The sequence below is a fragment of the Chiloscyllium plagiosum genome, unplaced genomic scaffold (genome assembly GCF_037043375.1).
Source record: "Chiloscyllium plagiosum isolate Xiang-an unplaced genomic scaffold, Cpla_swu_hap1 HiC_scaffold_1, whole genome shotgun sequence".
Classification (NCBI taxonomy): Eukaryota; Metazoa; Chordata; class Chondrichthyes; order Orectolobiformes; family Hemiscylliidae; genus Chiloscyllium; species Chiloscyllium plagiosum.
In genome coordinates, this window is record NW_028270139.1 from 26,724,795 (window position 1) to 26,736,874 (window position 12,080).

At 38.3% G+C, this 12,080-nt stretch overlaps 1 protein-coding gene across 32 annotated transcripts in view; it reads left to right on the forward strand.

Annotated features, from left to right (window-relative positions):
* The window catches only part of ank2b (ankyrin 2b, neuronal), an 877,032-nt gene that overhangs the window by 629,818 nt on the left and 235,134 nt on the right, over positions 1-12,080 (forward strand). For all 32 annotated transcript variants that reach the window (XM_087983074.1, XM_087982715.1, XM_087982867.1 and 29 more), the window contains one exon: positions 6,773-6,871. In XM_087983074.1, coding sequence (XP_087839200.1) covers positions 6,773-6,871 — 99 coding nt within the window. The remainder of the gene's footprint in view (positions 1-6,772; positions 6,872-12,080) is intronic.

Below are 12,080 nucleotides of genomic sequence, written 5' to 3' on the forward strand. Positions count from 1 at the left end.
TTTTATTTCAAAATGAATTTTATTTTTGTTAAACACTTCCGTTTTATGACTTAGAAAGTATTATTTCTAAGTTTCAATATGCATTTTTATCAAAATGCAATGACTACTTTTATTTTCTTGGACAGTGGGGGAAAAGATACTGCTTTAAGCCAAGGAAACTGTGTTAGAATGTGTTTCCAGTTTTAAAAACAAGTTGCTGGAGCACACTGTTAGTTGTATACACAATGGATATCACAGCAGAGGGGAGAGATCCAGATAAATTGACAGCCCCTGTTCAGAGTAATTCTGCCCAGACAGTCAGTTGAATGGTTTTTCAAATGGCACCAGTGATGGGTTCAGGAAAGCTCACCAAAGTATCAACTTCTGACTGGTGGCCAACTATAGTTTAACACTGACCGCAGTTGGGTGGAGATAGAGAATAGTAACAGAGAAAGGGAGAAGTGTCAGCATCTCTCTCTCTTTTTCTTTGCTCTGATAAATTGCCCTCTCTGTCAAAAGAGTTGCAGAGAGAAAAAAAATACTAAAGCCCCTTGGTCCAACCAAGCAATCAGTGAACTAAAGTGAAGAAAGGAAAAGGACTGTGGAACCAGTCCATCTAGTTTGTGATTTTAGATTGCTAATAAAGGACTCTGTTCATCTTTCTCCTCTAACTCATAGTATTTGTTGTTTGTATTTTCTTTTGTACATGTGTAAGTTTTTTTTTAAAAGGAGTAAAGTTCAGGTCACATAAGTTAGAAATCCTGTCCTTTAACTGTTCTTCTTCAAGTTGTACAGTTGTAGATTAACAATTGATCTGGTGTACTTTTTTGCTATTAGATAAAAACTGTTTGGTTACAATAAATAGCTATTTTCTTGTCAAATGATAAAAAAACAGTTGTGAATATTCTTTTAACCTAAATTAGACAGGTAAATTAGGTTCAGCCCTTCAGTAGTTTCATCACATTTTGACATTTGTGATGACTTGGGAAAGGTGGGGTTTGATGTTTAGCGCACCACCTGCAGTTATAATGGCAATGTACTCGCCAATTACAGAACAAATTATAAATGTAATATGAAAAGAAAGTAAGGACATTTTAAAGAATTTCTTAAAGATATTATCATGGCAACCTTATAAATCAGAGAGAATAAAATCTTAGTCCATATTTTACAAAGTTGGGGCAAAAATCAACAGCCCTTTCAGTCAGTACCCACTCTAAACCTGGAGGAATATACCTGAAAGGCCTCACAACGGAGCATGTGCTATTCCTACCAAAGACTGGGCTAAGCATGGGTTTCCCAGGACTGGGGGCCACTGTGCACTTGTCTGTCAGTTGGCAGGTGGATTATGGTGGCTTGCAGGAATGGTTTGGAGGTAACCTTTTAGGGTCCAGGTTTGGAGGAGTAAGCTGAACCACAGACAAAATCTGTGATGAAAATTAAGCTTCTGTAATATACGCTGCTGATATAGGTGTTAGCCTCTGCCATGTTAATAAAGAGATCAGCCTCTGACCTAGTGAATGTAGTAGGGTTACCATTGCATTTTGCATGTATGAATTTCATATTAATTACATCCTATTTTAATGTCTGTTTTATCCAATTAACAATTTGATAATTAAGATACTTTATAAAATTTCTTCTTAAAAATTTTTTTTGTTAAGTTGGACCAATTGATATAGCAAATGCATTTTGTTGTTGACTAGCAGGGATTTGCTGTGTTTCCTTCATTATAGATACAATGAAAGTAGACACATTGGCTGAACCTTGTATTTTTTTAAGTGCTAATTGAGTTGAGACCTTTGGAGGTTTTTTTGCAGTGAAACGCAGAAAAATGCCTTGCTGCATCTTATCAAACTCTCCTTATTTTACTATCTGCACTACCCTAGACACCCCTTTCATCTCCTTTGATCCCCATTTTGCCAAGCTCCTTTCTCAGGACAACTGTGCCCAGCAGATAGCCACCCAAAGACCTTGCATCCACAACATCTATAAAAGACTACCATGTACCTAGTCAAGCATTGGTATTACCCCTCACCGGCAGCTTCGAGGCACAGCAGGCACTAACCCTTGCTGCTCACAGTACATAGCTGGCACTACTGCTGATCCCTCACACATACAACATGATTGTCTCACCTTAGTTTAACAACCAAACCACACGTTTATGTCTCCTTGGATTCGTTCTTTCTAATACCCTCTCCAAGCTGCAACTACACTGTCCCCAATGGGCACTGGAGACTGGTTGCTTGTATTTGTCCCATAGAGAAAACATCACATGCAGAAAAGCACTTGACTGCACATGTAAAGAATTGCCCCTAATGTTGGGAGAGACCTCGCCAGACATCTCATGATTCTGCCACAAATTTCACCACATCCCACATCTTTCAGGTTCCTATAAGATTCTGCCATATATTTTATGACTAATGTTATTAGACCAAACAACCAGTTTTAAGAATTTTTACTCTAATAAAGGCATAACAATATCAAATAAAACTACTCCGTCAGCAACGCACGACAGCAAAGCTATCCCCAGTGACTTATAAACAAATTCAAAAGGCTCACACTACATTGTACAGTTATAGCACATTCTCAGCAGATGTCTAGCCTTCTATCTAATGCCCCAAACACCTGCTAATTCAGTGAGCTCTCTTCTCTCTGTTTCACCAAGTTGAAGCTTCCAGTGCCTTTTAAAACAAAGTTTCCTTCACTCAGACGTCTGAATATATGTATATGGATTTGCATAGGCAAGGCACACACTGGGTACCCTTGGTCTTCAATTTTCCAATGCAAGCTTTGTTGCTAGGAACAGGGGTTCCATCCTCACCAGCATTCCATTTGTTGATTAACCCAAAAACATTTTTTCCCCCGGCTTGGCGTAGCAGCACTTGTCTTTGGTCTGTCAGCCTTAGAGAGTATGAAAATAACTTTCTCCTTTTGTGTTCAGGTATTAAAGCACAAACCTGACTTTAATTGTGGCTTGATTTTGACTCCTTGCCTCTCTTAGAAACAGGATGTCATGGATCAGTCATTATCCAGCATAGTCCACAACATCTCTCTACACTTCCCCCACCCCCATGATGTTTTTTGTTTTTGTTGTGTGGCACGGTGGCTCAGAGGTTGGCACTGCTGCCTCACAGCACCAGGGTCCCAGGTTCGATTCCAGCCTTGGGCGACTGTGTGGAGTTTGCACATTCTCCCCGTGTCTGCGTGGGTTACCTCCGGGTGCTCCGGTTTCCTCCCACGGTCCAAAGATGTGCAGGTCAGGTGAATTGGCCATGTTAAATTGCCCATAGTGTTATGTGCATTAGTCATTGGTAAATATAGGGTAGGGGAATGGGTCTGGGTGGGTTACTGTTCTGAGGGTCAATGTGGATTTGTTGGGCCGAAGGGCCTGTTTCCACACTGTAGGGAATCTAACCTAATCTAATCTAATTCTTATTATGTGGTGACTACGTGATGTGGCGACAACTCTGGTATTGCAGAACGAGACAGATATTATCAAATAGCGTTCAAGGCAATTAATTAGGGTGGCATGGTGGCTCAGTGATTAACGCTGCTGCCTTACAGCACCAGGGACCCAGGTTCAATTTCAGCCTCAGGCAACTGTGTGTGTGGAATTTACACATCCTCTCCGTGCCTGCATGGGTTTCCTCTGGGTGCTCCAGTTTCCTCCCACAGTCCAAAGATATGCAGGGTCAGGTGAATTGGCCATACTAAATTGCCCGTAGTGTTAGGTAAGGGGTAAATGTAGGGGTATGGGTGGGTTTCGCTTCGGCGGGTCGGTGTGGACTTGTTGGGCCGAAGGGCCTGTTTCCACACTGTAATGTAATGTAATCTAATCTAATATGCCGGTTGAGTGGATTGGCCATGCTAAATTGCCCAAAGTGTCCAGGGGTATGCAGGTTACATGGATTCCCATGGGAAATGCAAGTTTACAGGGATAGGGCATGGTGGTGGGTCTGGGTGGGATGCTCTTCAGAGGGTCGGTATGGACCTGATGGGCCAAATAGCCTACTTGTACACTGTAGGGATTCTATGAAGAGTGAAACAGGAAAGAAGATTTCTGATGATTCACTCCTACCTTTCTCCTTTTTCTTCTCGCCCATTGTATTTCCTCTTTGCATTATATATATAATGAGGCATCTGACCAAATCTAAGTGTCTATTGACAATATAGCCAGGAATCATTACATGATCCTCTGTGTCCAAGGATGACCCAGTCATGGTGAGGTTTGCTTTTTTTTTAGTTTTCGGTTATCTGCTGTACTTGTCCAATATTGCAGTATAGATTGTACTCCAATTGTGGATGAAAATATTTCTGGTTCATAATTGTACTCCCTTCAAGCATACTGAGGTAAATACAAGCACAAGTACAAGAATGGAAATTGGTGCTTTGGGGGTGGGGTGCTGGAGGTAGTAGAGGTGTAATGCTGTTAGTTTGAGATTTGGAAATAAGAAAAGTTGTTTATCAGCAAATCAGAACTCAAAAGCTTATGAATAATCCCCCAGTCAGAGCACAATATATTGTTCTTCAGTGGACAGTGTATGTACCTGCTCCACACTGTTTAATAAATATTGGCACTTACATCTTTAGGCAACTGACTCTGAGAAGATTCTCCCAACTTCAGACTGAATCAGTGCTATTTCACTGTATTGTTAGGTGATAAAAATAAAATGCTCCAACTACTAGAGGCATTCAGTTGTTCAGATAGTAGTATCTGTGTAAAGCAAAACAGAGGATGTAGGCTCCTGATGGGATGGACAAGGATTTGGTTGGATGCAGAAATTCATGCTACCGGTTTCCTGGCTCCATTCCATTCCTGGACAATTTTTCCAGAAGCAGAAATGGCAGCACTTTCAACCTATAAGCGGTGGGTTGCCAGGTGAAGCCCTTGAAGATATTTTCCTGCAGGCCTTCATGTGCCTGCAGGTAGTGTGGTGCAGTAAAGCTACTTAAAGGTGGCAGTATGACAGCAGACCAAGACTTCTTATTCCAGCCAGGTTTAGAGATGTTCCCTGCCTGTCTACCTGGATTCAGCTGTAGCTGCAGATCACCTGTGGAGGAGTATTGGTGACCCTGTTGCAAAAGGCTTTTTCAAAAGGCTTTTTTTAGGTTTCAAAACCATTGTCATATCTTACTTGTCTTGGGATCCTGATTCTACTCCCTTGTTTTGGGTTCTCCAGGTTCACCTCCATTATCCTTAATTGGCTAGTAAATCTCCCTCTGGATACTAGTTGACTAAGTTCAGGAGAAGCGCACATGAGAATGATTGTTTCCCACATGGTATGGGTTTCTGCATCCTGGAGGAGCCTGATGCTGAGGGGAAGTCCTGCTTACAGCCTTAATGTTACATGTCGATTGAATGCACACAATGTCCTATTGGCTATTACTACATACTGGTGGGATAATGTAATATTATTGCAAATTTTAATGTGCTATTAATTTTAACATCATTGGAATACTAACCATAAAATTAATGTATAATTTAATTATGCCAAATAGTGCAGAAATCCTCTTGAGATTCTGCTTCTCAATCTAAATAGACAATAAAATCTCCAAATTTTGCCCTTCAATAAACACACGAGGAAGAAAGGTACCCCAAAGACAGCCTAGCTTGTCTAACACTGGGTCTTATGACTCATCTCACCTTGACGATTAGAGGTTTTACCAGATTTGATCATTGTTATAATAGTTATGGTTTTTATTAAATACTGAATGAAACTTCTACTCTTTTTAAGAAAAAGCAAATAAATTTTCTTTCTGGTTACTGGTTTTCTTTTCTCAAATGTCTTTGTTGCATAGCTTTGACAAAATATGTCACATATTAAATTTATAGTGTATCCTTCCAGCATTGTGACCATTCTAAACAGCCCAGTTAACTAACTCAGCTAAAGAGACTTGAGAATTTGGTTATTGCATTTTGAATAATCACAGATATGACGAAGTCTTGTTAGATAACAGCAATTCACTCCAGTAACTAATTGCTAATTGGAAATGCATTTTGATATCCTACTTCAGGTTGATTACAACTTAGAGATCAGTTCCTTAGATTAGAATGTGATGGTTTTGCAAGGAGAAAGGTTATGCTCTGAGAGACACCATTTTAATTTAATGCAACTTCTCATTTTCTTTCATTAATACAACTCTCAATTGTCTGATTTCCAGGAGGGAAAACCATCTAACCAATTGCAGAATTAGCTAACTACAGTTGATTTTAGAAAAAAAATGTGAAGGGGTGATATGATATTGCAGGGGTTTGAAGTACCAATATTGTGTTCTTGTATATTATCAGCTTTCAAGTTTTTTTATTACTTCCAAGTGAGGCTGTCATTTCTGTCCCTCTACCTGGAATATGCATTTCTCCCTGCCCACATTTCTTTGTGTTACGTCCAGTTAATCTTCTGCACTTTGTTACAGAGGAGCAAAGATCAGATAAATTATATTCGACTGTAGCCACATTTTCCCAGATAATTGGTAACAGATTAGCCAGCTCTTCCTGACCATTGAGCCAGGATTTTCAGCTCATGTTGAGGTCAACTTTAAAATAACACCTGTATTACAAACAAATTGAAACATCTAAGCTAGTGTGTTTAAAAAAAAGTCAAAGGTAAGGAGATGAGATAAATACTCCAAAAAAAATTTTCTGTAAACTGTCCATGCTTTTAAAGTAGATACGCTTTTAAACATTTTCTGCCATGGTTTGCATCATTCAGTGATAATGCTGACGTATTCAGGCATATATTTCTTTTTGACTGGTATTTAATTCTAAATGCTTTAATAATTTCAATTTATTTTTCAGAATGGATTTACTCCACTCTACATGGCTGCGCAGGAAAATCATATTGAGGTTGTGAGATTCCTTCTGGAGATTGGAGCTAACCAGAGCACAGCCACTGAGGTACAGTATTCTGCATTGACAGTTAATGGCAGAGTAAGAAATGACCATTAGACTGTTACCAATATGAACATTAAAATGTTGGAAGCATTCCCTCCTAGTCATTGATGGCTTTTATTAGTAATGGTTCACAAAAATGTTAACTTCAATGTGTATAGAATTTTCTGTCAAAATAATAATGAAATTAATGGTGTTCCTTGATTTATTGATGCCCTTTCCATATAGCCCCTTGAAAATTTCCCTTCTGGTGTCTATCCAATTCACTTTAAAAAGCCAAAACTGAATCTATTAGCACCAACCTTTCAGACAGTACTATCCAGATTTTGATGAATTGATGCGTGACACAAAGTTTTTTTTCCCTCATGTCAGTTTCAGCTAGTTTACTAAACACTTTTTAATTCTTCGTCCACTGGTTCTTTATCTGTTTGCCAATGGGAACAATTTCTCTTTATTCTGTTGAAATCCTCATGATTTTAAATGAATGTCAAAACATTTCTTCTCCAAGGAGAAAAGTCTCAGCATTGTCAATATATTCATGTAATTTCTGCATAAATACAAGCCTTTTCCGAGCTACCGTCAGTTCTGAAAAAGCGTCACTGGGCATGAAATGTTAACTCTGGTATTTCCCTACCGATGCTGCCAGACGTGATAAGCTTATCTAGCAATTTCTGTTTTTGTCCTGATTTCCAGCATCCGCAATGTTTTTGTCAATGAAATTTAATCCCCTCCTTCCTGTAATCATTCCCATATTTTCCGCACCCTTTCTGTTTTACAAGTATATTATAAATGAACATTGCTAACAATAGTTACTGCTCTAGTAATTGGTGGTTCTGGTGAAGAGGTTTGAGTTGTTTCTTAGACACATGTTAAACATTTTATCTCTTTTTAATAGGAAACATGACTAAGAGCAGAAGAGAAAAACTGAAATCGAAAAATAAACTGTTTTTCTTGTCATTCATTTCCTCGTGTTTTGTAAAAAGAGAAATTTAATTTATGAAGGCAAGAGTTCAATTATCTCACATAAAGCAGCCCCTAAAACCCTTCAGGGTATGAAATTTAATGAGCTTTGTTCAATGAAATAAATCATTTCATGTAAATTTCAGTTGAAAGTACCAGTCATTTATATGAAAAATTGACAGTGTTTTCCCAAATGTGACTTGTGGTCAGTCCTCTTGGACCACTGAACCTATTAGTTATTTAATCTCATTTTCATGTAGCAAGATAGACAGGTTAATGTTTGCTGTGGGCTAATGTCTAGGTCTTTAAGGTAGTGCAATTGCTGTAATGCTTAAATATTAGAAAGTCATAATCATGCATCAACAAAGTAAACATAAGAAAAAGAGAAGGCCTCAATTTTGCTTAAAAAATTCACATTCTGCATTAACCAAAATGCATAACTTAACTGAATCCAGCATGAAGTATATAAGCAATAGATAATCTTTAAAGAAATTTGACATAATTTACACAAGCTGTAGATTCCCTCAAGGCACAAAAACCAGAAACTGTGGTTAACAAGTTATTGTATAATATTAAATTTAATGGGAGAAGGGCAGAGATTTTGATCCGACTTCATAAATGAAAGGAAATGGAATGTTTTCATTTTACCGTCAATCCCCTTCTTTTCCTAATGAAACAGCACACCTAAAATTCTGAGCAGCTGAGGTCTTTCTCCAATGAATCTGCAAGTGGCCTCTGAAACAGTGCAGCAATTCACACCTTTATATGTAATGTAAGATCTAAATATTTAACTTGTATTTTTCTAATGTGCAAATGCTCAAAAACAAAGGATATCCAGGTAATTTGGTGCATTTAAGGATGGATGTTCTAGTTTTCTCTATCAAAGGTACGGGCGGAGCTTGGAACCGGGGAAGGTAGGAAGGAGGTTTACTACCTTATATGAGCTGTGAGAAAGTGGAGCCCATTTCACTAGATCACAGAAGCTTAAAGTTAGACCTGATGCAAAGGAAAAACAGTACAGAAAACTTTGACAAAACAAATACAACAAATTGTTCATTATATAGCATAAATTTAGCACATCCTCATCACAATGAAAGCTGAGATTCAGAGAATATTTTGCACAAAGGTTCCTAAGACATGGAATGTATTGCTTGGAACTGTTTTGAGTGTGAATTCACAATTCTCTCAAATCAATTTATTTTAAGAGAAAAAAGTATGTTCAAAAGGGTATGGAGAAAGTGCAGGGAAATGGGATTTTGTGAGTTGATGCTTCAAAGAGATACTGTTGGTGAAATTGGCTAATTTGGTTCCTTCTGTTCTGTAAAATCCTGATTCTGTTACAGATACCCTCGAGACTGGAACCTGCAGGCACCATCTGTACTTGCCCTTAGGTTATGGTGAACTAATGTGGGTTAGAATTTTAATAAGATACAAAGGTAGACAAACATGCTCTAGGCTTCCTATCAATCAGTAAGATAAATGGTAAATAACCTCCGTATTAGAACATTTAGTCATGATGTGCACTTTTGGTAAATGTTAAATGGGAACATTGTTTGTATAAAAGAGGCCTCTTTCTTTTTATTTAGTTTGCTAATTAGTGAGCAATTGATGTTTGTTTTTGAACATTCGCACATTAGAAAAATGTCAATAAATACAAGTTAAATATTTAGATCTTATGTTACACAAAAAGATTTGAACTGCTGCATGGATTTGGAGGCCACTTGCAGATTCAATGGGGAAAGGTGTCAGCTGCGTAGAATTTCAGGGGGTGTGAACATTTGAAAGTGCATAAGGTGCAAATTTAACAACTGGAGGAGTTTCTCACCTGACCACCCAAAGAGTCTAAAGGGGAAGGTTAATTGTCTGCATGCAAAATATCCGTTCTTCACTTGAATCGAAATCCCACCTTGGAAAGCTGCTGGCCTTTTCTATAGTCTCAGTAGCACCACTTGGACATGTGGGCACTGCTGGCACTACAAACAATACCTCAAATCTAAAACCTGGAGTTCAGGATCAAGTAGATATGGGGAATTCCATGGCAGGAACGGGAGCTGACACCCTGAAGTTGATTCTGTCTGGATGTATTCTGGGAGATGTTGGTGTTAGGAATCAACCTAGTGAATTTCTGTTGAATTACCTGTAATGCCATTGTATCCTTCCTTAAATGCAGAGACCAAACTTACACATTCACTCAATGCAGCCTCACCAACACATTACACTGTTGAAAGATGATTTCCCTGTTTTAAAACTCCAACTCCCAAGCAATGAATGCCCAAAATTCAATTTGCGACCTTAAATTGCTTGCTCCACTTGCATGCTAACTTGTTTGTTTTTCTTTCACAATGACACACACACATCTTTCAGAAGTCTTCAATCATTTAATTAGTAGTCTGCCTTTTGATTCGTCCTATCAAACTACATGAACTCTCACTTTGTTGTATTCAACTCTGTCAGCCAGTTTTTTCCCCCATTACTCAACCACTTACTGAATAGTCTCCATTCCGATTGTTAATATCCTCATTAGAACATACCCTCTCGCCTATTTTTGTATCATTAGCAAATGTGGAGACATTATACTCTGTCTCTTCCTCCAAGGCATTAATATAGAGAGTAAATAATTGAGATCATAGGACTAAACATGAGAGAAAATTAGCTAGCAATGTGAAAATGGATAGCAATGATTTTTAGAGGCTTTTAAAAAAGTAATTAAAGAGAGAGTTGGTTGTCTAGGCAGTGAGAATAGGGATTTAATGGTAGATAATAAGAACGTGACAGATGAAGTGAACAATATGCTCTCTCTTCACTACATAGGGAACATGAACCATTCCCAGTAATAGCCAAAAATTAGGAGAAGGGAATAGGATAAGAACCTAATGAAATTGTAATCATTAGGAAGTAGTGCTGAGCAAACTGTTGGAGCTGCTGGCTAACAAATCCCCATGTCCCCATTGATTTCATCCTTGGGTCTCAAATGTGGTTGCTACTGAGGTAGTAGATGTATTGTTAAATGTTGAAAATTTGCTAGACTCTGGAAAGATTCAATCAACTTGGAAAATAGGAGGTATAACTTCTCTATTTGAAGAGGTAGGGGGTAGGCAGAAAACCAGATACTATAGGCTAATTAGCTTGGTATTTTCATGGCAGAGGTGTTAGACATTACAAGTAAGGATTTTAGAGCTGGGTGCTTTAAAATTGTCAAGGTAATCTGGAAGAGCAAGCATATGAAGTCAGTTTTGTAGGGGAGGATTGTGTTTAACTAATGTATTGGAGTTCTCTTGAGGGAGTGCAATGTACTATAAATCAGAGGGAGTGCATTCACAACCAACTTAGATTTCCAAAAGGCATTTGACAAGGTGCCACATCAAATGTAGTAAGGTAGATACACATGGTATGCGTGGTGATGTACTAGCGTTGTAGAAGATTGACTGACTGAATGAAAATATAGGCCACGTGTAAATTGATCTTTTTCAAATTGGCACGATGTGACCTACAGGATCTGTACTGAGGCCACAACTTTTCACAATTTGTATCAATGACTTCAATGAGGGGAGCAAAGGCATGGTAGCTAATTTTTCAGGTGACACAAACATAGATAAGTTGAGTTGTGAAGAGCACACGATGAGGTTGAAGAACTATGTGGACGGGTTGAGTGAAAAGGTAAAACTTGCAGACAGAGTACAATGAGGGAGAATGTGAAAGTCTTCACTTTGGCAGAAACAATAAAAAACAAATTGCTACTTCTATAGAGAACATTTGCTGAATTCTGTCGTACAGAGGGATCTATTATATGAATCACTAAAGGTTGATATACCAGTAAAGCAATTAATTAAGTAGAGTCGGGAATACTGTCCTTTCTTAGGACAGAAATTTAATGTAAAAGTAAGGATGTTAAGCTTCAGTTATACAGGGCATTGGCAAGACCACAGCTCAAATACTGTGTGTTGTTTATATTTTCTTATTTAAGGAAGGATATCAATGCATTGAATCAGTAGAGGTTTCTAGATTGATGCCTGGAATGAGTGTGCTCTTGTATGAGAGTATGAGAGTTTTGCAGATTGGTCTGTTCTCACTGGTATTGAGAAGAATGAGAGGTGACTTGACTGAAATATATAAATGGTCCTTTATGGTCTTGACAAGGTACACGTGGAAATAATATTTCCTCTTGTGGGCAAGTCTAGATGTATAAGCACTATTTTTCTTTAAGAAAATTGTGTGACCTTGAAACTTCCTGCCTCAGAAGCTTGTGGAGGTGGAT